This window comes from Callorhinus ursinus, unplaced genomic scaffold (genome assembly GCF_003265705.2).
Source record: "Callorhinus ursinus isolate GAN/ISIS: 27379988/994484 unplaced genomic scaffold, GSC_fseal_2.0 scaffold4, whole genome shotgun sequence".
Lineage (NCBI taxonomy): Eukaryota > Metazoa > Chordata > Mammalia > Carnivora > Otariidae > Callorhinus > Callorhinus ursinus.
The window spans coordinates 60,944,258-60,971,159 of NW_027397066.1; the positions used below are offsets into that span (position 1 = coordinate 60,944,258).

General features: G+C 42.3%; 2 protein-coding genes across 5 annotated transcripts in view; both read left to right on the forward strand.

Annotated features, from left to right (window-relative positions):
- Positions 1–18,895, forward strand: part of FAM47E (family with sequence similarity 47 member E) — a 32,454-nt gene extending 13,559 nt beyond the window's left edge. The window contains exons 5-9 of one of the 3 annotated variants that reach the window (XM_073891800.1): positions 341–544; positions 5,205–5,360; positions 14,755–14,832; positions 17,197–17,233; positions 18,683–18,895. In XM_073891800.1, coding sequence (XP_073747901.1) covers positions 341–544; positions 5,205–5,360; positions 14,755–14,832; positions 17,197–17,233; positions 18,683–18,708 — 501 coding nt within the window. In that variant the 3' untranslated portion in view covers positions 18,709–18,895. Of the gene's footprint in view, positions 1–340; positions 545–5,204; positions 5,361–5,945; positions 6,450–14,754; positions 14,833–17,196; positions 17,384–18,682 lie in introns of those variants that run through there. The other 2 variants (XM_025887540.2, XM_073891801.1) reach the window with 2 other exon arrangements.
- Positions 18,896–24,362: 5,467 nt separating this feature from the next.
- Positions 24,363–26,902, forward strand: part of STBD1 (starch binding domain 1) — a 10,290-nt gene continuing 7,750 nt past the window's right edge. For both annotated transcript variants that reach the window (XM_025887629.2, XM_073891802.1), the window contains exon 1: positions 24,363–24,486. In XM_025887629.2, the coding sequence (XP_025743414.2) occupies positions 24,428–24,486 (59 nt within the window). In that variant the 5' untranslated portion in view covers positions 24,363–24,427. The remainder of the gene's footprint in view (positions 24,487–26,902) is intronic.

The following is a 26,902-nucleotide window of genomic DNA, read 5'->3' on the forward strand; positions in this document are numbered from 1 at the left end:
GTGTGTGTGTGTGTGTGTGTGTGTGTGTGTGTGTGTGTGTGTGTGTGTGTATACCACATCTTTATGCACTCAGGTTTGTTTAGGATTAAACAGACTGAATTTTTCTCAGCCCATTAATTCCCTCAGGGACTCACTGCTTCTGGCTGGTCCTAAGTTGTTCCTTAATACACTGACAAAGTTCTCCAGAACCAAATACTTCTTGTCCCCAGTGAATGCTGTCTGAGCATTTTCTACCTCTCCTCCAAACTACCTCTTCTCTAGCCATAGTAAAATGCCTCCTTTAGATTAAAGAAGAATTTCACCGTTCGTCTTTGATTCATGCAATGTGATATTCTTCCAGGGAAGTTCAAACATTGATGAAGAGTTCATCCTGAAACAGTTTGACATTGACTATCAGAGCAAACCAAGCCATGATGTGCTCCACACGATGAGACTCAACCAGACTCCTCTAGAGCTAAAGAAGAGAGTGGGGTCAAAGAAACTGCAGGAGCCACAGTTTTTCCAGAAACTAGACGACTATGAGCAGAAACACCAGAAACCACAGGTAATTGACGAAAGAGAAGACTGAAAATCAAAGAAAATTAAGTTGGATTAAAATCTTAAATGTTCTTGAATTCTGGTATTTCGGGGGGGGCACTGGCCTTTTTCAGTAGAATTCTTGAATTTTTTTTGGTGTTTAATAAATATTTGTTAAATCAATGAATATTTGATATACATAATAAGCTAGTTATATAAACAAGGCATGCCATTCAGCATAATTTTCTTAAGATTTTATTTTTTATTTGAGAGAGAAAGCATGAGAGAGAGAGCACAAACAGGGGGAAGGGGCAGAGGGAGAAGCAGGCTCCCTGCTGAGCAGGGAGCCCGATGATGCGGGACTCCATCCCAGGACCCCGAGATCACGAACTGAGCCGAAGGCAGACGCCCAACTGACTGAGCCACCCAGGCGCCCCCAGCATTATTGTTAGTATCTGAATATTCATTGTTTTCTCTATGTGTTTATATGTTGAAATCCTCTCTCTGTGTTTTATATGTTGGAATTCTAACAGTTGATGGAAATATAGATGAAAGTTTATTAGTCCAAGAGTTAAATGCTGCAGTTAATGATCATTAAAGTTGTTTATTCTTTGTCCAAAGAATTCATGAATTTTGGGGGGAGTCTTGTTGACCGCATTCTTGAGCACGTGCTTGCCAATTATTAACAAATTGCTCAGTTTTTCAATACCACTGGCCCATGAGGTAGAAGAACAAGGAAACAGAGGAGAAGAAACAAGCTGTGTTCCAAAGGGAAGCAGAATGGACTTTTAAGTGCTTTTCTACTTTCCTATATGACATACGGCTGCAAATACATATGCACATGGATCAAATTGTATCAGTCCAACAACACATTGTTTTTAAAGATTTTATTTATTTATTTATTTATTTACATACTCATTTATTTATTTGAGAGAGACAGAGCAGGAGGGAGAGAGAATCTGAAGCAGACTCTGTGCTGGGCACAGAGCCTGACATGGGGCTCGATCCCATGACCCTGAGATCCTGACCTGAGCCAAAACCAAGAGTCCGAAGCTCAACCAACTGAGCCACCCACATGCCCCAAGTCCAACAACAGATTTAAGTACCTAAGTGGTGGTCCGGGGTGGGTGTGGGTGTGAGGAAGTTCCTTTCCCTGAAAGTGAAAAAGAATATATTATCTCTACCCTCTGTCTTTTACATGTGATCTTTGATACTATATTTCTAACATCTAAACATAGTAACTTTGTCCTTTATATCTAAACACAGTGGACTGACCTGTTTTTACATGTGATGTTTTCCATCCTTGGCTCTGTTGCATAAGGTTTATGAAAACTATGCATTCCAACACTAATATCAGCACTTAAAATTTTCCATTTGCTCCTCATCTTTCTAAAGCGTAAAATGCACAGTGATGTTGGACAGGCATATTATGTCCATCACACCTGAGGCCTGAACCACAGCTTGCCCTGAATCTGGGCTGAATCAAATTGCTCAATTCCCCGTATGTACAAATCATTGCACAACTGCTGCTTTATAGGCCCTTGTGGTTATTGCCAAAACTGACCTTTTGACTGGCAGACAGAGGGTCACTATGTGAAAGTTCAAATACATTTCCATATGGTGTCATTTCCCTTCTGCCTGTAGGACCTCCTTTAATCCTGCTTCTAGTAATGATCTGCCAGTGATTAATTCCTTCAGCTTTTGTATGTCTGAAAATATCCTTATTCTGCCTTCATTTTTAAAGCTGGTCTGGTCTCTCAATTCTGTCTCCTCAACTCGGAGAGTCTGCTGGTCTCCTCCTGAGTGTCTCCCTGCTCTGTGGCCTGGAAAGTCTCTCAAGACAGTGGACTGGGGCCGGCGCCTGGGCAGCTCAGTCAGCTTAGGTTGGGCATCTGCCTTCGGCTCAGGTCATGATCCTGGGGTGCTGGGATCGAGCCCCGTGGCAGGCTCTCTGCTCGGCGGGGCGTCTGCTTCTCCCTCTCCCTCTCCCTCTGTGTTCTCTCTCTCTGGCTCAAATAAATAAAATCTTTAAAATTTTTTTTTAATTTAAATAAAAATAAATTTTATTTATTTGAGAGAGACAGAGATAGTGACAGAGAGCACATCCTACTTGTTATTTGATGTCTAGTGTCTTATAAACCATTATATGTGTGTGTATATTTTATTTATATTTATATTTATACTGACTTGTACTTTCTGGCTGCTGCATGTGGGACGGTAAATCTGATCCCTATTCCAGAGGTGGAAATCCCCATCTTTATTTGTATCCCACATACTCTTAGGCCTGCTACATTGCTCTTTGGTCTTCTTTAAAACCCTGAGCTTTTCCCCAACCTTACCTGTGCTCATAGTATTCTCTCTGCCTGAAGTGCCCCTCTTCCCACGTCTACCTTCTCGTATCTCCCTCTAGACCCAGGTCGTATGCCAGTTTTTCCATGGAGATTTTTCAGGTCCCTTGGTTGACATGCATTCAGTCTTACTTCTCATCTCCCCCAGCAGTCTGTGTCCCTGCTGCAGCGTATCTCTCTTTGCCCTGTGTATTCATTCGTCCATTTGTCTATGCAATCCCTCAACAAACATTTCTGATTTTCTACTGCTACGTGCCAAAAAGTGCTGGGTACAAATGAAGGAGCAGAGACAAAGGCTTGTTTCCTGCACTTAAGGAGCTTACAGCTAGTTGGGTCAACAGGTAAACGATTAACTATAATGAAGTGATGTCATGGTTCATAGAGACCTAGGAAGAAGTAATCAATTCCAGCAAGCACGGGGTGAGGGTGGGTTCAGTGAAGCCCTCACAGAAGAAATTATGTTTGTACTGAGTCTTGAAAGATTACTAGTCACCCAACAACATAACATATGTCAGAACTCAGATCTGCAGTGTAACAGTAGTATAGATTTCATCCCCTCCTTCTTTTTTCCCTTCTCTTTCCTTCCACTCCCCCTGCTTGTGCGCTCACTCTCTGTCTGACAAATAAATAAGTGAAATCTTTTTTTAAAAGGTTTTATTTATTTATTTGACAGAGAGAGAGAGATACAAGTAAGTAGACAGGCAGGCAAGCAGAGGGAGAGGGAGAAGCAGGCTTCCCGCTGAGGCGGGGCTTGATCTCAGGAAGTTGGGGTCATGACCTGAGCCAAAGGCAGATGCTTAACCGACTGAGCCACCCAGGTGCCCCAATAAGTGAAATCTTTTCTAAAAGTTAAAAAAAAGAAATAAACATCCTACAATGCTTAGGAGAGCACCCTCCCTGACCCCCCAACAAAGGATTATCCAGCTCAAAGTATTAATAATGCCAAGTTAAACAATAAATTTTAATTCAACAAATATTATTGAGCACCTGTTATGTCCAAAATATTGTTCTAGACGCCAGAGGGTTGTATCCGGGAACAATCTCTGAAGCTTACATTTTAGAGGATGAAAGGAGAGACAAGCAATCGGAAGACTATATAGCATATCAACTGGTGATATGTACTGTTAAGAAAAGTGAGGCAGGGAAGGAAAACAAGGAGTGTTTTGAGGTGGTTACAATTTTTAAACAATATGCTTGAAATGGAGGCATCAAAACGCTGAATTCAGCTCTGAGAAGGGCTCACTCCCCCTCCCTGCCCCCCCCCCCCCCGTTCTGCTCTGTCCCATCCTCTCTGGTTTAGATAAGGAATATCTGCCTTGACTCTGGAATGACTCACACATTCTGCCTCAGGTTTAAGTGTGAGTGAGAAGAGAGAGGGGCAGAATCTTTGTGGTTTCACATCTTTGCCTTGCTGAGTGTGTGGGCATTACATCCACACTCTCAGGCTATGATATCTTTACATCCTTCATTCACTACTGAGGAATGGGAGAAAGAAAGAAATGACATTTATTCTTCCTTCTCTTTCTCTCTTCCAATTGGAGGCACGAGAGTAGTGTTGGATAGCATATTTGTTGTTGTTGCTGTTGCTGGATAGCATTTTGTAAGTAGTGTAGCATTTACAAGGCTGAACACAGTGCTGGGCTCATAGTAAGTCTATAACTCATTATTTTGGTTGACTGAGTATTGGTGTTTTTTTGAGATTTATTTATTTTAGAGAGAGACAGAGAGATGGGGACCATTGTGAGCAGGGGGAGGGGCAGAGGAAGAGGAAGAGGGAGAGAAGCAGACTCCCCACTGAGCGATGAGCCTGACATGGGGCTGGATCCCACGACCCTGAGATCACAACCTGAGCTGAAATCAAGAGTCAGATACTTAACCGACTGAGCCACGCAGGCGCCCCGGTTGGCTCAGTATTGTTTAAGGTCATTATCCTTCAGTGAAATATGTGATTTTTATATGATTTCTAACTGCTTTACATAACTTTCTCCTTTAATCTTTACTACAACCCTATGGAGTGGATACTATTATCTCCATTTTACAGATGAAGAATTAAATAATTTGCCTGTGGACTCATAGCTACTCAGTAGGGGAGGCTGGTTTTGAACCCACGTTTGTCTAAGTCCAAAGACCATACTTAACCATCACATTATTTTCTCGTTCATGAACTTTTCAAGGTACCTTTGTAAATCAAAGCATACTGAAACTTCATAAAATACTTTGGCAAGGATCAATCATAAGCTAAAAATAAATGCTACTGCTTTCATAAGCTAAATCTTCAACGTATTGAAATGACAAGCATAAAAAAACAAATGAAATTGGGAATAATGTTATTTTCTGTAGAATCCTCATAAACCAAAGTGTGTGAAGATGAGGTATGGAGCATGGTATCTGAACACCAAGTTGTGGAAAAGGCAAAGAGCAGATGAACCTTTGGTTGACCCCAAGGTCTCATGTAAAGCTCAAGACGACAATTTTAAAAAGGAGCTGCAGGAACAGGTATGTGTATATACTGAGATTTGATCATCTGATCTAAAGATTATCACAGTGAACCTGGTATTTCATATTGAAACCAGAGTCTCTGGGTGAGACATAGGCTCCAGAAGGTCTTCCAGCTTGCATGTTGACCTCAGCAATGAGAAAGCCAAGCCATTATATTGTATATGTATGTGTAATAAGTACATTGTATGTGTAATAAGTAAGACTTGGAATCTCCTGGCTTTGTGGTAGACACACCGTCTCTAAAGATGGGACAACCACTCATTGTATTCCTAGCATTCTTGGAACAATTAATTCTATGAATAAATTGGCTGTTCAAAGGGTGATGTGACCCGCTAGGACCACCTCTCTGCTTAGAATGGATATAACATCATGGGTTCGTTGAGTAACTAAATGTGAAGCTTGTTTTTGTCAGCAATGGATGAATGTTAAAGAATTCAGAATTACATTCGGGAAACGTCTTTATGCAGTTCAGCAGAGTTGTAGAGTCTGGCTGAAAGAAAAGGGGCAAAGGTTAATAAGCACTGATTGATATCACAAAGCAGCAAACACAGGTAACAAGGATGTTCTCTAACGTTACTGCAGATAAACTCTGTGTCTGCCCAACTCTTGTGTACAAGTGCCTAACAGAAAGAAGATACTCACCATAGTCCTGGAAATTTGGAAATAATGATGCAACACCTGAACAGAACTCTGATAAGAATATTTGTGAACCTCTTCTCTTTTACAACAGGTCCAAAACTTCTCCCAGATACTGATGTGAAAACGCTTTGGAAAAAAGTAAAATGCTGTTCAAATTTGCCTACTCATTCATTCAGTAATCACTCATTGATTGCCTCCTTTAGATTGGAAAGCTGAGACGGGAAGGATGGTCATTTTTATCTTTTCTAGTAGTGGGTATGAAATTCTTGTTTTCAGATGTGGGGCATGACAGAAATTTATAAGCACAAGATACTTATATAAGCCTATAAATAATGTAAATAATGTTCAGTAGAATTTCTTGGTGTATGTTTTTTTGGAGCAAAATATCTAAGTTTATGTGAATTTCATACATAAAACTATTACCGTTGTACTTAAAAAATAACAAAACGAATGAACAATTCTCAATGAATTAAATATTGAAAAACAAAAATGGTTACAAAACTTATTGTTTTAAGGTGTCTTAGAAGTTCTTTTTTAAGAAATATATTCTTAAAGGCTTAAGGAATTTTACAAAAATATTCCATTTTGATGGCAAAAGTGAGTAAAGATGTTTGCCAGAATGGTGACAGTAAGCTCATGAAAAAGAAGTAATGTTTAGATTTTGGAAATATGGTTATCTATTACAGTAAAAGATTATTTACCTGACAGCTTAGGCACAGGGAGGAGTCAAAACAATGGGATTGTTCCATAATGATGTTTATAAATCACACTCTTGTAATTCCTGAAGATTGAATTACCCTGTGCACTTTAGTTGCACCTGACTATGGCATCCCAATTCATAAGACACAGGAGTGATGGGTTGCTGATAAAGACACAGGAGTGATGGGTTGTTGATAGCCAGTCACTATGATGACATGGCTATCTTGCTGGGAACACATGAGTTTCTCTATTCTTGGTTGAGTTCATTTGGAAGGTGAAATGGTATTAAAGAACTGAGTTACAATGACATAAACTTATCCATCCAATTTTAAAATTCAAATAAATGAAAGGTAAAACCAAAAGGATACATAAATACCCCAAAGATGTTGGGACTGGATCAAATCTTTTTTGATTGTCATGGCCTTTGAAGTTAAAATCTATTAAAGAACAAAATTCAACCAAGTAAGTTTAAAGGTGGTAATTAGCCTTATTCAGTGACTCTCGAATTGGGCACCATCTTGTCTAATAACTGGAAGTGTGCTCCAAGGAGTTGCATAAAATGGAAGGCTTTTATAGGCAGAAATGGAGTGGGTCAAGGAAATTATTGCAAAAGAAAAGTTTGTTCCAGGCAAGGTCACCTTTCTTAGGTGGAAGGGCAGGGATCTTATGCAGAGTACCTCCCTAGTGCTCATCAGGAAATTCTAGACTGACTGGTTTAAAATTCCACTCGTGGGAGAGGCTGAAACTGCAATTAGATTAGGTATTAAATCTCGGTGGGGCTTAACATAAGTGACTCCATTTTGGACCTGTTGTTTCTTTTCAACACTCCCCCCTCCCCTGGTCCCCTTCATGAACCTGTCAGCTGAACGGAGAGGTGTGATCAAAATTGAAGGCATTAGTACTACTCTCAGCTGGTGGTCTGTCCCAAAAGCTCCTGTTGATCTCATTTCTTTTGATGAATCGCTGTGGTGTTCACAGGTCATGACTTCAGGCTCACAGTCGTTTAGCCAGCCATTCTCTTCGTCTCTTTTTTGATGTTCCAGTCTTAGGGAGATCATTTGCTTGGTGATAAGCGGCTACAAACATGCATTTCAAGCTTTTGAGAGAACGGAACACACCAGGGAGATTATTACGATAACCATAAGCAGGATCATTCCCAATGTTTGGAGTGCACTTTGGAGCCATGGTTCCCGAGACCAAACCAGTCAAAGAATGACCCAGTTGTAAGAGTCATCCTTTTAAGCCAAGTGGCTTGCTCAGTGATTTTATGTAACTGAGTTTCAGCTTCCCCAGAAGTGTTAATCTAGGTGCATGCAGCATGTGGTGTTGGCCATAGCACAGACACCTCTTTGCCCAGCCAAAAGATAATCCTGTTATCAAGGACAACTGTGGCCAGAAAGTCTAAGGATCTTTGCTGGGCAACTAGGGTCTTAGCAATGGAATCTGCAATGTCTCCAAGAGTTAAGAAGTTTCTGATCATAGTCTCATTTGTATTTACTCCTACACCAGAGGTCAGTCAGGTTTTTAGTGCATATGGGAAGAGAACTGTCTAACCTGAAATAAAAAGTCATCCTAAGTGCCTGACAAAGATGGGTCCTGCTGGTGAGATCTCTTGGTGAGTGGGGGCAGATCTGATCTCGATATAATCATGGGCCTGTGGGGGTGCAAATATACAAAGATGCACATGAGTAGATGTGTCTACTTGGGTACCTGCTTCTAAGCAGGGGTCAACTGTAGTTTGTGGTGACATGGGAATATAAGAGAAATTGGTCACAGGGAGGACCAGGGGGTCTCTTGCATCATGACGAATCCAGTAATCTGCAAGTTTGCCTCCCTTAGCAATGGATTGGGAGATACAGACGATGGAATTATCTTTCCTGGCCAATGTTAGACTAATGAAAAAAGAAGAAGAAGGGGTTTCATGTTTAGTCAAAGTATGAGGTATTAATCAGAGTCTTGGGTAGAAGCAGTCTACTTTGGTGCCAGATACTTCTCTTCCTCACCTATGTGATCCAGAGTTCTCCAGCATCTGTACAGGACCAGATGACAAGTGGAGGCTTCTTTAGCTGTGGGCTGTGTATCCAGGGCTCAATACCCTCTAGTTTTGTAGCAGTGTCAGTGGTCAGAAGTACCACTGTCAGGAGTGGTCAGCCCTTCTAATGGGGCTCAAGGGCTGTCTTTCTTTGATGATGCTTCTGGAATACCCAATCATCAGACTCTAGACTGTGGCCTTGAACTGGGATCAGATTAAATCTTCCTTAATCTGTTGATGATATGCTTGAGCATCAGACAGTAAAGAGGTACAGTAGCTGGTCATACTAGCATGAGACAAGGGATCAGCAGAAGGTTGTATAAGACATTGGTCTGATGGTGACTATCTCCTGTGGACTGAGTTTATGTTTCCCAAAGGAGGTGCTGCAAACAGGGAGAGCAAAAGTAATACCTTAAGCCAGGGGAGTCCCATGATTTCAGCAAGTTCAGAAATGTTAAGTTTGAGGATCCCATTAGTTCTCTCAACCTCGCCTGATGATTCCAGGTGATAAAGACAATGATAATTCCTAAACGTTTGCAAGGTTTTCATTAAGCCTCCTGTGATTTTCCAAGTAAAGTGGGTGCCTGGATGGCTGGAGGTTGTGGAAGGTATCCCCCAAGTGGGAAACACATTCTCTGACAGTTTCTTTGCCATCATGAGGACATCAGCCTTGTAGCAGGGGAAGGCTTGCACGCATCCAGAAAGCACACACAAGTAACAGAACAGACTGAAGACCCGAGCTAAGCAGCAGTTGAATGAAGTCCAGCTGCAGGTGTCCCGAGGGTCCAGAGGGAGGAGGTCTGAGGCCTTTGGAAACAAAAACAGTTTCTCTAGGATTATGAACCTGGCCCGTCAGACATTGCTGCAGACTGTTTTTGCAGTTTTATAGAAGTTTCCCCACCAATGTCAGTTCGTAATCTGAGTTCATCTTAAAAGCCCTGCAATGGGTTCAGTAATGCAAAAACCAAAGAGTGGGGTTTGTCAGGGAGCCAGGAAGAACCAAGCCGCTGTCCTGAGTTTCCCATAGCCCCAACTGTTCATTTCATTTACAGCCCCTGTTTACCCATCTTACTTTCTGATTCAGGTACAGACTGTTGCCATGTTACAAGGATACCAGGATGGCCAAAATCTGGCGAGGAGGGGGCATTTTTTTGCAGAAGCAGAATGGATTTCATCCACGTGCCACAGTCTTTATAGATTTATTTACTGCTGCCTTTGCACAAAAGTCAGCCGGGGCATTTCCCTGACACTCAGGTTTCAGTCTCTCAGTGTGAGCCTCAGTTTTGATGACAGCAATTTCAGGAGGTAAGAGACTAGCAGTAAGAAGATCATTTACCTGTTGCCCATTTTTGTTTGAGTCCCAGAGGACATAAGAGAGCCCTTTTGTTTCTGTAACATCCCTAAGTCATGGACGACTCCAAAGACATGCTGGCTATCGGTATAAATATTAAGTTTGTCCTCCTGATAGCTGGCATGCTCAGGTAAGGGCACGGAGCTCTGGCTGTCGTGTGGATGGAGCTTAGGGAAGGTTTCCTCTCTCGAGTAGGTCATCTTGGGTAGGAGTAGCACAGCCAGCTTGAAAGTCCCCTTTTTCATTTCTACGGTATGACCCATCCACAAAGATTCTAGATCAGGAGTAGTTAAAGGAGTATCTCATAAATCAGGACCTGCTATCACAAAACAGGACATTAGTACCTTGTAGTCACGGACTCAGCCTCCTCAGGTAGAGGTAGTTATGTAGCAGGACTAAGAGTGTTGTGATGTTTAAGACACAGATGAGGCGGTGGACGCAGGAGGATCTCATAGGAAGTTAGTCTACCTGCAAGAAAGGCTGAGTCGATTCTGACTTAAGAGGACTTCGGACAGGGTCAAATCTGACGAGACTGCCACTCATTTTGCTGCTGTCTCTGTGGCCTTAAGACAGCTGGGATAGGCAAGAGCAACTGAATCAAGGTGTGTGCTGTACTAGGTAATAGGCCTCTGTTTACTACCCTGCTCTTGAGTGAGCGTTCCCAGGGCTTGATTACCCCTTTCCTGCACAAATAAGGTGAAAGGTTCTGCACAATTAGGTGGCCCTATGGCAGGCGGTTCTTACAGTGCTTCTTTCAGTCTCCTGAAAGCCTGCTCACGTTTGTCTTCCCAAGAAAAGTGTTCAGGGACTGAAATTTTGGTAAGTTCATAGAGTGGGTTAGCTAATAGCGAAAAATTAGGAGCCCATCATCTGCAATAACCAGTCAAGCCTAGTCATCCACGGATCTGTCACCTAGTTGTGGGGTGTCGGAAATTCCTGGATTAGCTTAATTCTTTTGGGAGACAGCTGAAGTCCTTCAGGGCTTAGGTAATGACCCAGGTAATGAACCGTGTCTAGAGGTAACTGTAATTTTCTCTTAGAGACTTTGTGTCCCTTTTCAGCTAACTGCTCTAGCAAATAGATGGAATCTTTTTGGACTCCTTTTTGGAGGCTGAAAGTAGCAAGAGGTCATCTACATATTGCAAAAGGGTGGATTTCCCAAGGAACTGGAGTGTTGCTTAAATCTTCGTGAAGTGCTCAAGAGAAGTAAGAAGCGACCTCATGAATTCCTGAGGCATGACTGGCCAGGTAGAGTGTTGACAGTTCAAGTAAGGCAAATAGATATGGCTACAGGGGTCACCAGGGGTGTTGAAAAAGGCTGAACAGATCCACCGCGGTGAACCTTTTGGAGTCTGGTAGAACGTGTGACAGAAGGGTGTTGAGGTTTGGAATGACTGGGATGGGGAATCACTGTCTTATTAATAGCTCTGAAATCCTGGAAAAATCAGCATCCCGTCCATGAGGTTTCCAGACTGGCGAGGTCGGGTGTGGCAGGAACTGGTACAAGGGATGATTAGCCCCGGGGCAATTAGGTCTTCTGTGAATGTGAGGCCTTGTACAGTTTCAGGCTTTAATGGTTAGTGAGGTAATTTAGGGAGACGTTTAGTTATAACTGAAGTCTCTAGGAATGGCTTGTCAACGTTTGGCTGCTCTTTTGTGAGCTTCTTGTGGCCCCTGAGATTTTGAAGACCAAGGATCTCGAATACCATCCATGGGGTTTTGCTGTCTTGCTTCCCGCCTCCATTTTTGGACTTCAGCAGTCCTACCAACACGTGTACATGCTGATGAAGACCTGGCAGCTGGGGTCGGGGGCCCTGATGATGACTCAGATTCTTCAAAAAACATTTGGTCTTCCTCCGTAGGTTTAGGAAGTTCTTTAATTATGGCCACTAGTTCAGTCTTTGACCAACGGGAGACAGATACCTGAGAGGTTTGTTTGCAACCTTGAGTCTTTCTATTTTAAAAGGTAACTGTCCAATAGTCTCTTCAGAGTGGAAAGGATGTTTGGACAGAGGATTAATACAACATGAGTTCTTAGGTAAAAAAGGATAGGAGCAGTAGGAGTAACCTCAGTCCTATTGTCTTTTATTTTAGGTACCTCTTGTGTCTCTAATTTTTCATTGGCCTTTTGTAATGAAGTAGTTCAATGAAGCCATTTTGGAATCTATAAACCTTTTGGAGGCTTCTGCGTACCAATTAAGTAGGCATCCCGTTCTGTCTGTTGGACTTGGGACCCTCTTCCTCTCAAGTGCATTTCTTACATGAGTGATCTCTCTGACTGGAACGTTCCCCATAATGGTCATTGTAATTCTAGGTTATTTTTTAGTAAAATTTTGCCATTTTGCTAGATCCCTGAAGCTTCTGGGACCAGAGTTCTTAAACATAAAATAAGCAAGCATGTGGGAAGGCAGAGCTCTGGATATAAAGGATCCCATTTCTTTTAGCTAGGCCTTTGGGTTTCTTGGAGCCAAACCAATACCTAAGAGAGCCTCTCATGTGAGTCTTCTCAAAGTGGCAAGCACTCTAACAGCCTTTAAATGCTCAACTTCTGCCCACCAGTCTTCAGCTTGACTTCTGAGATTATCATTAGCAGCTAGCCCTTATTTAATACTGAATACCTGAGGCCTCCCACCGGGCCTGTACAGCCCAAAGACCCAGATCAGCCCAAATCGGACCCAGTCCAGTCCCAAATCCAATCCAGTCTGGTTTTTAAGTTGGACCCAGTAACCAGCAGTTCCCTGTGTGGAATCTGGAGATTAGAAAAAGGATTGAACTAGCAGACCCCAAAGAATGGGGGGTATGGACTGATCCCAAATGAGTGGGGAGCTAGAGCCACCAACACGGATCTGGTGATCGAACCAAGGGCTTGGGTTTCCGATGGGCTGGGGGACTGTGGAGATCCAATCCGATCAGGAGCTTGAAGCAGAGTGTGGAGCTCAGAACTAAGAGGAAGTTCCCAGTGGTCCTCAGAAGCAGCAAGAAAGAGAACTCAAAGTGTCCTCAGGCACCACGCCTGTTTCATATTGTCCCCAAAGTCACTGGAAGTCTCCTTGGGTCCCACTGCTGCCACCCAATCTGTTAAAGAACAACAATTCAACCAAGTAAATCTGAGGATCTGATTGCCTTTATTCAATGATTCTTGAATTGGCAGCAGTTCATCTAACAAATAGAAAGGCGTCCCAAGGACTTTTATAAAATGGAAGGCTTTTATAGGCAGAAGTGGGGTGGGATAAGGAAGTTATTAGCAAAAGAAAGAAAGGCTTATTGTAGGCAAGGTCACCTTCCTTAGAGGGAAAGGCTGTGGTTCTTCTGCAGAGCACCTCGCTAATGCTCATCAGGAAACTCCACACGGACTGGTTTAAAATCCCACTCCTGGGACAGGCTGAACCGACAGTTAGGTTAGGTATTAAATCTTGGTGGGGCTTAACAGAATTGACTCCATTTTGGGCCTGCTGTTCCTTTTTAACAGATCTCAAAATTATGGATATATTGTCAAGTGAAAAAAACGCTCCTGTTTCTCGCTCTATTAGTCTCAATTCTGGTCACCAAATGTGTCAGGATTTTTTTCCCCCACACCAAGCAATTGTCTGATTCTCCAGACACCAGCTGGGTGTCCTACTACAATTTAACTCAAGTCTGCCACCATCTACCTGGAGTTGGCATCAGACCTGACAGGGTAAGGGCGCAGTCTCACAACCCTGCCCCCACTTCCGATGCTGATCGCAAATCAGGTTCTCACCCGTGCTTCTGACCAGGATGTCCTCACACTTCCTCCTCGGGTTCTGTCATCTGCATGAAGAACGCAGGAAAACAGCTTACTTACGAGATTATGGGTTTATTATAAAAGGAGAGAACTCAGGAATAGCCAGATGCACAGAGCAAGGTATATGAAAAAGGGTTCAGAGCTTCTGTGCCCTCGCTGAGCACACCACCTTCCCAAAACCTCCACCTATTCACCAACCTGGAAGCTCTCTGAACCCTGTCGTTTTGGGCTTTTATGGCAGCTTTAATACATAGGCACGGTTGATTACATCATTGGTCATCTGCGATTAATTCAGCCAGAGATTGCCGGATGGAGCTGAAAGTTCCAACCCTCTCCTCACGTGGTTGTTTCCTCAGGCAGCCAGACCCCATCCTGTGGCTCTCTAAGGGCTTTCCAAAAATCACGTTGTTAACATAATCTCTGTTGTGGTTAAAAGGGGCTAGTTACGAATAACAACAAATTCTCCTTTTGCCTTTGTGGCTCTTATCACTTAGGGAATTGCAATGGTTTTAGGAGCTCTGTGTCAGGAACGGGAAGAAGACCAAACATATATGTCTTATTAAAAATCACAGTATCATACTTGTTAATCTCAAATAGGTTAGATTCCAGACATCTGGGCTTAATAATTGTCTAATTGCTAAAAAGTGTTGCTTCTCCTTAATACAAGGGTTAAAAAAAAGGGTTGGGAAAGGAGAGAAAGTTGGACATCTTTTGAAAGCCTTTTATACTCATCAACTCGTGAACGTTATCTACACATATACTCCCAGATGAGAAGGAAGTGATTTAAAATGAGGTACTTTATAAAGAACCGACTGCTTTTATTAGGACAAGTATGGAATCAAACTTCTAACAGCTGACTGGGTCTTTTTTTGTCTTTGTTTTTGTTTTAATGTGGATCCTCTTTTAGGAGGAGTTACTTGCAGACCTTCATGGAACCACTGCCTTTAAGGATTTCATTCTAAGCAGAGGCTACAGGATGCCAAGTGTGAGTGAAAGCGTCCTTTCAGAAAGACTGGCTGAGGGGCTCACAGGTGTTGATGGGACAGGGTCAGTGCCCCAACAAAAGCCAAATACAGTTGACTCTTGAACACCACTGGCTTTAACTGTGCAGGTCCACTTACATGTGAAAAAAAATTTTTTTTTGGATAAATACAGTACAATACTATAAATGTATTTTCTCTTATGATTTTCCTAATAACATTTTTCTCTAGCTTACATTAATGTAAGAAGATGGTATATAACATATATAACATACAAAATACATGTTAATCAACTGTTTATGTTATCAGTAAGGCTTCTGGTCAACAGTATAGATTATTAGTAAAGTTTTTGGGGAGTCAAACTTATACATGGATTTTCAATTGGGGGGGGCTGGTGCCCCTAACTCCTGTAGTATATTGTTCAAGGGTCAACTGTACTTCTCATACCAGGACTCAGGCCCCTGGAAGAAAGGGCATGCTTTTCCCCAGACAAAGGCCCAGAGATATGATTTGGCTTTTGCTTTTTTTGTTCTGCCTATTTGGTGTCTGCTGTCAGAGGTGCTGTCTTCCTATTCACTTACCTGCCTTGAATTTGGCCTTAATGGGACCAAAGTGAAAAGGGGTCTATGTGCAGGGCATGTACCTTGCAAACTCTGTCACTCGAACACTCTGAAGTCTCCAGAAAGTCTTTGAGTGTCTTTTACTTCCACACCTAAGGACAAAGAGCTACGGCTTGGGTCAGGACAAAATGGAATTGAGATTCGCAATAGTGTTGTACTATGGGGTCAGCCTTGTGTGGAAACAGAACAGGGCAAAAGTTCACTTCCCAGGGGCCCACCAGTATCTTCTGTGTTTTCCCCACTTTTTCTTACCTCCCTGTAGTTTCCCCTCTCTTAACTTGTAAAGCTAGCCCCAGCTGCTTCCCACGTGGAGTGGCCATGCTTGGAAGGCCACGTGCCACATGGGTGGGGTGGGAGGCTGGCAGAGCAGACCATTTTTAGCAGGAGGGCCTCAGAGCCTAGAGTTCTGTGCCCAGACCAGCCCTGTCACCACAGCAAGAAACCAGCTAGCCAGGCTGCCAAAGTTGTAGCTATTGAGTCATGCATTTATCCAGTGTCCTCTGTGTGCACATCCCATGTGTCTTTAGGAAGCCGTGCAGCCAACATGAAGTTCAGGAATGCAATACTGGATTTCTTCTTTTCCATGAATGGCAGAGGGAGAGGAAGAGAATCCCAAGCAGATTCCCACTGACACGGGGCTCCATCTCACGACCCCGAGATCATGACCTGAGCTGAAAATGAGTTGGATACTCACTGACTGAGCCACCCAAGCACCCCTATGTTTAATATGTTTTATCTAATTACCTAATTGCACATATTATATGTTTTACAACATATGTAAATATACTTGAGCATAAATATAATTATGTGATATATGTGTATATATAAATGTATACATATATTCCTCTTGCCAAGGACCATATATATAGGAGATATATATATATCTCCTTGTTTGCTGTTATAATAATTCAGGTCTGTCTTAACCTTTTTTTAGTGGCAGAACACTTTTTAAAAAAATTTTGATTTGTTCCTTGTTGGTTTAATCCATTTTGTTCACGAACATTTAGTTCGATTTTGGGCAAAGAGAAGCATGCCTGACACACCGGCTACACTCTTTTGGTTGCATTAACTAGAGAGAGATAATGCCCCTGACTACAGCTGAGTCCTCTGAGAACACCTGTCATTCAAAACCCTGGAATATATTTTCTTCCTTTATTCTTACATCCTATATCCTCTATTTTATCAATAACATTTCAACTAAAAGAGAGGAGGAAATGTATTTAATATATATAGTATGTTTTCAATATGTCATTATTTAAATATATATGCGTATATGTGTATACACACACACATATAAACATTCATTCTCTTTTTATTCACGTGAGGTCTGTGTACTCTGTACATACACATTCATATATGTTACATGAGCACAGGTACTTTATACACATTCTAGTATCTGCTGCTGGATTATCTACTCTATTCATTACTGTCAGCTTCATTCTATCTGCTACACAGATGGGTCCCAGGTTTTTAATAGAAGGGATGAGCAGCACGAGACTTTGCTGAGCTGAGCTGGGCTGGACTTGGGCACAGAACAAATGGGAATTAGATTTAGGTATTTCTGATGCTGTACAAACAGCTTCCAAAGTCCCACATTTATCATGGCCAATTGTCAACACGGGATTTTGAGTACTAGAAGGATATATGTCAGAGTGTGAAATTGTGAATTTGGGTATGGTAGTGATTGTAGGAAGGACTGTACAATATTTGTTTGCCAATCTAATGAAGGTTTACTTTTTTTTTTTTAAGTTCCTTGAGAAGATGTATATCAGGAAGGAACATAAATGTGAGTGTAATAAGACTTCTGTAAAATAACTCAAGCATAGAAGAATCTTGGGAAGATGATTAGACCAATTGTATTTACTACATACTTGGCTATTTCTCTGTCTCATTTTAAACCTTAAATAAAATTTATGAGTGTCTCATGAACATACAACTTTGACTTGGCAACATCCATAAAGTTCATACTTAATACTTAAAAACATTTCACAATGGCTGTCTGCTTCTGTTAATCAATATCTTATATATCCTATCAGTGGTGAGATCAATAGTCACACATAGTCTTCTCACACTTTTGTAGCATTGTCAGTATTACATAGTTATATCAACTATTTGTAAAAAATAAATAAAACCATAAATAAAAGCAGAATTACTCTGGGGCACCTGACTGACTCTGTCGGTGGAGCATGGGACTCTTGATCTCAGAGTTGCATGTTTGAGCCCCATGTTGGGTATAGAGATTACTTAAAAATAAAATCTTAAAAAAAAAAAAGGCAGAATTACCCTATTGCATTTTCCCATAGTATTATTTTCCCTGGTCTTGAGTGAACACCACCTTTATTCTTTCTTTAGAATATTATTTTCTTTAACTTTGAATAAAGCTTACTCAAGTTTTTTCCCTTTTTAGGCATGTTAGTCTTGATAATAAATGTATACCTAAAGATAAGGTCATAAGTCATAAAGTTTAATGGAAATTCAAGATGATATATATTTTTAAATTAATTTTCCAAAAATTATTTCTTGTTAAAAAGGTTAATGTCCATGTTAGGAAAATCAGAAAATATAAACTAACAGAATATAGAAATTGTGACTAATTCCTACAGAATCAGAAATAACCACTCTTCACTCACTGGAATACATCCTTCTAGACATTTCTCTATGAAACCCACTCTGTAAAATTTAATCAAAAAGGGAATTTATGAAAAGAATGCTGAGTCCCAAAGTTTTGTGAGTGACTGCATCTGTCTTCAAATACAAAATCTCTGGGTGATGACCTTTCATCCTCTGGGTCTGTCACAATTTCATCTCAGTAATCTGCTGGACTGACTACATAGCAATTGTGCTGGAAACAAGTCTTTGCCATGCCCTCTGTGGTGATGGAGTACATGATAGAAGCATGAACCCAATAGTGTCAGCCCATTCCTGTAAAATTAGTTACTTAGTGAAAGCCAGTGTGGGGTGGAATACCATGGTGGTGAAAAAGCATTCAGTAAATCTATGAATGTTGGTGTGGCCAGAGGTTTGTTAAACAGGAACACAAATCCAAATCCAGAAAAAGTAACTATTCCAGTAAAACCACTTTTCTCAGAATTCCTTGATGTTTTCAACGCATCGCACATGCCCACTTTGTTCATGAGATCACTAGGCACCGTTGGAGTGCATGGGGAAAGATGTAGGCTGACATGCTAAGGCTAGGTTAGCCTTTTTATGTGATTATTGAGCGCTTCCTCTACAGTGGAGACCTTCGGCAGGTATTCATGAAGAACCACATATCTTCATACTCTAGAGGATCCGTTCTGAGAGATCCCCTGAATGCCTCTTCCCCAGACATCTTTGTTACCATCAGCCTTGCATTCGTGACCTTCCCAGTCTGGCCACCCAGCTAAACCATCAGTTACTGTCCAGTACAGGTGACATATGCACCTCAGGCCATGTCTCCTTTCAGACAAAGTGGTCAACAGGATGAAATGTTAAAAATTCTGCCTACTAGAGAATTCTCCTCAGTTGTTCTTCAGGGCCAGCCTTGAGTTGGACTAGAGTGTTGTGGCATCCACTTGTGGCACTGCCATCATCTTGTGCAGGTTGTCTGTTCAGTCCTCTGGACTTCGCGAGCATCCCTGGGTCAGATGTGTAGGTGGAGGAAAAGCAGCAGTATGCGAGGACTGAGCACACCATGCAATCTGTTGTGTCTTCAATTTCTGCTCAAGCCCAATCTTATACGGAGAACTTCCACTCGATCACAAGAGGCCATATAATTTGGTAATTGAACATGTGGACTTTGGGGCCAGAGGGTCCGGGTTCAAACCAAGCTCTGCTACTTATGAGCTATATGACTAGGTGGCAAATCACTTATCCTCTCTCTGTATCGGTTTTCTCAGCCGAAGCAGGGATAATAGCAATAATAACAGAACTGCCTCCCAGAATTGTGGTGAAGATGAAAAGAAATGTTACAAGTAAAGTTCATGGAACAGTGCCTGGCACACTGTTCAGACACACTAAATGTTAGCTGACTTTATGGCTTGGATGGATCAGATGACCCTGAGTTTACAAAGGGCATCAGTCGCTTGGTTACCTAATGCCTCATGATCAGGCTGCTGTATTTATTGGTGCCAAGCAACAAACCAAGATTGGCCTCTCAAAAGGAGAACAGTTATATGCCACAGAGTTCACGGCTGGGCTGCAAAACCCTGGGGGCCTGTGCTCTGCTTTGCCTTCCTGGACGTGCCAAAGCTCCATGCAGCAGCCCAATCTGCCACAGGTGTTTCAAGTACACTGGATTCATTGGATCAGAGGGCAGAGCTTCCTGGACCGGCTACAAGCCTTCTCTTGCTTCAAGCTGCCCTCAAAGCTGTCACCTCTCAGCTGGCTGAAGAAATGAGCTGAAACAGCACATCTAAATCTGGTCTTCAAACTCCAAAGAGAAGTGCAAGCAGCACACCATTATATATTATTTCCAATACCCAGACATAAGAGATGTAAGTAACTTCAAGAGCATAGATACTAATAAAATATTGTTAATAACTAGAGAGTGATAAGTTTTTGAGTTTTTATTACCTTTGTTGTTAATGTAATTTATTTATAAGTACATTTAAGTTTTAATAATGACTGTGTTTACCAACCAGCTCACGAAATTCCTGAAAATTTCTCAATTGACTTTTGTGATCTGGTACAGACTGTCTCTAGCACATTACTGATGGCATGATTCAAGGCTAGGAAAGATGTTAGGGGTGAAGAATGAAGAGAATTGGCTACCCCAACCTCCTGACAGATTATGTCCACTAAGGTCATTACAGAGTCTTCGTGCAGGATGAGAAAAGCCTCACACACAGGGGAATAGGGAAAATTTGTCTGACGAGGAAGGCTGCATTAGTTTAGGTCTGCCAAGGAACAGATGATACAACGGGATTAGAAGTTCAAGGGGGGAGAGGGATCAGGAGAACATAGGGAGAGGCTTTAGATTATGATTCATGTGTAATGCCAGTGGAAGGAGAGAGGGAAGGCAGGAGGATTGGGGGAGGAAGAATCTTGAGCTGCAGCACAATTCAAATAAAGGTGTGGCCAGGCCAATGGGGAGTCTTCAAGGCAAAGTTGCCAAAGGTGGATTCTCACATCTTGCCAAAACTGGCCTGCCTTGGTACTTCACGTGCTCCCCCATTGGGAGCAGCCCGGGAGCACGGCCTCGGTGCAAGGGTGGGCAGCTGCTGAGTGTCAGGCAGTCATACTCCATGCAGCAGGAGATCTGAATAGTGTATTTCCACAGGTTTGGGAGCTCAGGGAACTAGAAGCCATCGGAATCTTTCCATGTGTTCACATTTTAGCATTCAGGGTCACTCTTTCCCAAGGAATGCTCTATCTTCACCAAAGAGATCTGGCAAAGCTGTGGATTCAAATGATATTTTAAGTCAGCAAATTAAAAGGGTCCAATTTCCCCCCTCTTCCTCTCTCAGTTCAACAGCTGCAAGACATGAAATTCTTTAGAAAGTCCTTTAGAGAGTCCCTGATTTGAGGGGGGGGGGTCTGTGTTTATTTTTAAAATGTTCACAAATTATTTGATGCTCCTCTCTTCAAAATGTGGTGTGTTAACTCCTTTCCCCCTGAGCATGGGCTGTATCTAGACTTGATTATTAGCAGCAGAATGTGGAAGAAGTAATGACATGTGATTTCTGAGACTAAATCACAAAAGACAATGTGGCTTCCTCCTTGTTCTCACTTGGATCATTTGCTCTGGGAGAGACCAGCTGTTATGTTGTGAGGACACCCATCCTACCTATGGAAAGACCCACAAGGAAAGGAATGGGAGTCTTCTGCAAACAGTCATGTGAATGAGCCATCTTGGAAGTGGAACTTCCAGCCCCATGAAAACTTCAGATGAGAGTGGAAGCCCAACCAACATCCTGACATGAGAGATCCTGAGCCACAACCACCCAACTAAGTTGCTTCTGAATTCCTGACTCTAATGATTCTTGTGTTAAGCCATTAAGTTTAGGGATTATTTGTTATGCAGCGATAGAAGAACAATATAGATTTTAATGCCTGGAAGTGCGATGCAGCTATGACAAGAACTTGAAATGTGGAAGGGAGCAGGAGGACTGGGTAGTGGGTTGAAGCTAGAGGAACTTTGAGGACAGTGTTACTGAAAACTTGAAGAGCTTTGAAGAAACTGTTAGCAGAAGCCTCATGCACTTTGAGGAGCTGGTGAGTAAAGGCTTGCAGGAAAATGAAGTAAACACTTTGGAAATTGAAACATCTCCTTGTTATGTAATAGCAGGAAGTGTAGCCATACTGTCACCTGAAGTAAGGTGGGAAGTAGAGAGGGTACGTAATGAACTGGGTGATGAAACTAAGGAGATTTTTATACAGAGTGTTGACGGTACTAAAGATACTGCTTGCTTCTTGCTGCTTATAGTAAAATGCAAGAGGACATAGATAAGCTGAAATAAGGACAGTTAAACAAAAAGGAACCAGGACTTTATGGTTTTGAAAATTCCTAGCGTCTTAGATGACAAATGATGTTTAACCTAAGAAATGATTTGTAGCAAAGATTAAATCCAAAAGGACACAGAAAAGGACATTTCCAGGAAAACATGATCTAAAGGTGAACCCAAGGATGTAATTGTTAAATCCGTTGTTAAGACCTCAGAAAGACTGCCGGTGATGCTTCTGAGTACCATTCAGTCAGACAAAAGTTCTACTAAAATTTTTAAGGTTGCCTCACAGATTCTCTCGCTCAAACAATAGGGCTTCTAAGAAACTGAAGGATGTGATTTTCAGGAGAATCTCAAGGCAGAGAAGGGCTTATCTCAAAGAGATGTGTGGGTTTGTGGTGTGGACCCAACTTACTGGGTCCACAGGAGACCTGCAAAGTTTTTTGAAGAATTATATTGGCATAAACACTGCCAGCTTGGAGAATGAAGAGAATTGGCTACCCCAACCTCCTGCCAGATTATTTCCACAAAGGTCATTACAGAGTCTTAGTGCAGGGTGAGAAAAGCCTCACACACAGGGGAATAGGGAGAATTTGTCTGACGAGGAAGGCTGCATTAGTTTGGGTCTGCCAAGGGGCAGATGACCAATGGGATTAGAAGTTCAAGAGATTTCCTACGAGAGGGAGCAGGAGAACATAGGGAGAGGCTTTAGATTATGATTCATGTGTAATGCCAGTGGAAGGAGAGAGGGAAGGATTGGGGGAGGAAGAATCTTGAGCTGCAGCACAATTCAAATAAAGTTTTGGTCAGGCCAAACTGCTTAAGGCTGTCTCTCTGCCCTCTACCCCCTAATACCCACACATGCACTCTCCCTCTCTCTCAAAAAAAAAATAATAATAATAATAAACAACCTTCCAGATCTCAGTTAACTTTACGGGGTCAGTATCAACGGCAGCTTAGTAGAAAAGCAGAGCCCCGGGCCCCACCCCAGATCTACTGAATTGGAATCTGCATTTAGTAGATTTAAGTTTGAGAAGCCCTGGTTCAGAGCTATTATCCTCACATGTCTGTGTAAGACCTTTCTCTGGTTATGTATTCATTTTCCTTTTATTCCAATGACCATTCCTATCCTTTTGCCCACCAAAGTTACTCTCTCTAATCTGTTTCAATACTTGATCTTAAATATGCATATGGTTTTGAAACTCTGTAGTGTTGAGTGTTTATTTTCAACTTACATAAATGTTATTGTACTAGAAATCTTATTGTTTCTTACCTTTTGTCACCCTCATGTATTTAGGATTTAATTATGTTGCAATGTGTAGTTCTAGTTCATTGGTCTGGCTACTGCATCGTATTTCATAGGCATCCACTATGTTTTACTTAGCTATTTTCCCATGATGGGCAGCTCGGTGGCCTTAAACTTACTGTTGCCCCAAATAACACTGTGTGTCTTGTGCAAAATTTTCCCTGGGCCACACATGTTCAGGAGTGGGATTACTGTGTCATGGGGTATATGAATACTTAAATTTCACAAAATTCTTCCAGATTATTCTCCAGATTGTTTCTACCTGTTTATTCTCACTGGCAACATCACATCTTCTTTCTAATATTTGGATGTAAAATGGTATAATATCATCGTTTTAATTTGCATTTATCTGTTTACCAGTATTCCTGCACCTTTTTGCTAGCCATTCATTTATTTAACCAAAAATTACTGTACATGCCTTTTATGTTCCAGGCACTGTTCTAGACCCCAGGGGAAAGCATCCCTTATTCATTTTACATTGGAGTTTAGTTTTTGTTTTCAATTTTTGGCAATCTGTTGGAGTTCATTATAGACCCACATTTTTTTTTAAATTTTTTTAATTTATTTGTCAGAGAGAGAGAGAGAGAGAGAGAGAGAGCACAAGCAGGGGGGAGCGGCAGGCAGAGGGAGAAGCAGGCTCCCTGCTGAGAAAGGAGCCCGATGCGGGACTCCATCCCAGGACCCTGGGATCATGACCTGAGCTGAAGGCAGACGCTTAACCTACTGAGCCACCCAGAAGTCCCTATAGATCCACATATTAATCCCTTGTCAGTTTTAATAACACAAAAATCTCCCCATCTGGATCTGTCTGCTACCTTCGTCTATGGCATCCTTCAATGATTAGCCTTATTTTCATAAGGTCAAGAAATGTTTTGGCCTCCTATATTATGCAATATCACAGTGATAGTCTCCTGGATTTTGTTCAATTAACTATTAGTGGTTTTTGTAGTTTTGTAGTAGTTTTACCATTTACAGGTAGTGCTTTATTCCATCCAGAGTCCACCCTTGTATGTGTACAAAGTTGTAATCCACCTTTCTTTCAGTACAGTGAGCTGGATATCCCAACACAGATTTCCCTTTTCTCTGAAAGCTTCATCATTTCGCGGAAGAGATCTCCGCATTGAGTCTATTCTGGAACTAAGATGAGTCAGAGGTTTGCAAACATTTGCAGTTAGAAAATGTCCCTGTGAAATCTGAAACTGGGCAGCTCCCATGTGACTGCTTTGCAGAGAGGTTTGGCTTGTGGTTCATGTTCTGGGGAGGAGCAGAAGCCGGAGGCTTGACAGCAGTGGACAGGTGCTGGAGGCGGTGAGTACCGTTCCCTGAGGAGATGATGGCTTGCAGAGAGAGCAATTATAAATTAGGAACAAGGCTGAAATTCATTGTAAATGTTGGAATACCACCCAGAGGCGTTCTCTGGTGTCACACATCCACATTCGCACACTCACCTCTAAAATGTATGCTTTGAAATTTGGAGATGGTTTAGTAGTCAGCCGTGAGGATTCAGTGTAGCTAGAGTTTCAGAGCCTGGGTCCTGGGAGGTCAAATACTGGGCTCAAATCCCAGCTCAGTCACCCAGCAGCTTTGTGACCTTGGGTAGCTTACATCTCTCGGGGCATTACACGAGATCATCCTTATAAAGCACTTAGCCTAGTGCCAGTATACATGAGGTATTCAATGAAAGAAGGACAATTAAAAGGCCTCTTAGATAATAGACTTTGCATTCCAGGGAACACAAAGAACAAATGAACTCTGGCCCTCAAGGAATGTATGATCTAGTATGGGGATGAGATAAACTACGAAAATAATTATACCAACACAGAAAACCTATTTTGTTTCTAAGATAGTTACAATATGTAATTCTTTTCTTTGAAGTCTGCCGACATATCAGTTTGAGGGCTGGGGGTGGGGAATGGGATTGTGGACTGGGGTGAGGTTTCATGGAAGTTAAGGGGCTTCTAGGAAATCTCTAGACCAATGAGTGAAGGTTCCAGCGGTAGAGTCCCAGTTTGGCTGGAGTGCGGATCAATGGTAAGAGAATGGCCTGGAGTGGTCCTTGGGACTGTGTCATAGAGACCTTGAAGGCTACAGTGGGGTTGAAGTTAATCTGGTAGACCCAGGAGATGCCCTGTGGGGAGCTGCTCTGTAGGAGGATTAAGTCTGGAGTGGTTGCAGAGTGGATCACAGCCAGAGGAGAGGGAGGTGCAGACAGGAACTGGGAAGCGGTTGTCTGGTCGGCTGGACAGTTAGGTGGGGTCTGGGTGGCGGTGAGGGCCCTGGAAGGTCGGGGAAGGGAGCACAGCAGAGCCCAGGACTGAAGACTCAACACGATCCAGGAGGGACAGGTCTCCCAACAGGTGATCTCTTCTCCCAGTGGCGATTTCCTCTGCTTTCCTTCAAACCTCAGCTGGACCTCCTTTCTCTCACTCAGCTGATAACGCCACTCCCTGCCTCCTGTGTACCTCAAAATGTTTCTTCTGTTCATTCTTTCCTCTTTGCATGCCTGTTTCCTCTCCTTCATTCATCGCAGGCCAACCCTTCCCCTGGTGGTCTGGAACCAGCTTCCCCTTCCCTTATGCGATTCCCATGAAGCTTGTCCTCACATCTTCGGGTGTGGTCTTAGCCTTAAAACCAACACTGCCAGTTACTTTACCAGCAAAATGGGTTTATTCTGGAAGAGTCGAGAACTGCAATGTGAAACGATCAAAGCCAGCAAAACCAGAGGCTGGTCTGAAGAACAAAGAAGAGAAACACCCTTTCATAGAGGAAAGGGGGGCAGCTGGGAGGTCTATTAATAACAAAAGGTCCATTGGAGGAAACTGGGAAGTGGAAGCATAATGGCTTTTCCTTGGCTGAGTTGTGACAGTCTCTCATTGGCTGGACTATTGCTGCGGAAGGAGAAACATTTCTTCCTCCTGCTGGGCTAGTGCAGTAGGCACTCAAGTAGAATCACTGCTGGGTCCTTCTCTTCCTGTTGGGTCCGCGAATGACCACAGGTGGTAGGCTGAGAGAGCTCCTGCTTCTCCATTTTAAAGGAAGTTTCCTTTTATTAATTTTCAGTCTTCACTGGCTCTTTCCTCCTTACAATCATGCCCAGGTAGGTCTTTCTTGGTCTGAAAGAACTTCCTTTGGACCTTGTTCTGGTCTTAAGGGACACTTCTATTTCTCTCCTACCCTTTGCCTCCAGATTTCTTGAGAGAAGGCTAACCTATGACGGTTGGACTTCATAGCCTTCCCCCCATTTATACCTCAGCCTTCCAAAACAGAGTGCATACCCTCACAAATACTGAAGTCACCGAAGACCTCGTATAGGTCAAATCCAACCATTTCTTTTTAGTCCTCTATCTCCTTAAATTCTGCTGAGCACCACCCCTGTTCTCCCCTCCCCACCACCTTCTTGCACGGACTTTGGAAACAAGTCTCCTTATTCTCTCTCTTCCCTAACTCTTCCCTCCCAACCTCTTTAATCCCCTGGCCTTGCAGACAAAGCTGCTTTTAATTGTTTTGTCTTCACACACACAGGAGGGAGAAATCTTTTCTTGCATGAAGTTAAAGAAAAAAATGTTACATAAAAGTATACACATACATATAGATATAAATATTAACATTATATATAAGTAAAAATAAATATAAATATAAGTGGCCTTTAGAAGTCCATCACTGCCTCCCTAATATGCATATTGGACATTTTTAAGTTACATATATATGAGATATATATATATAT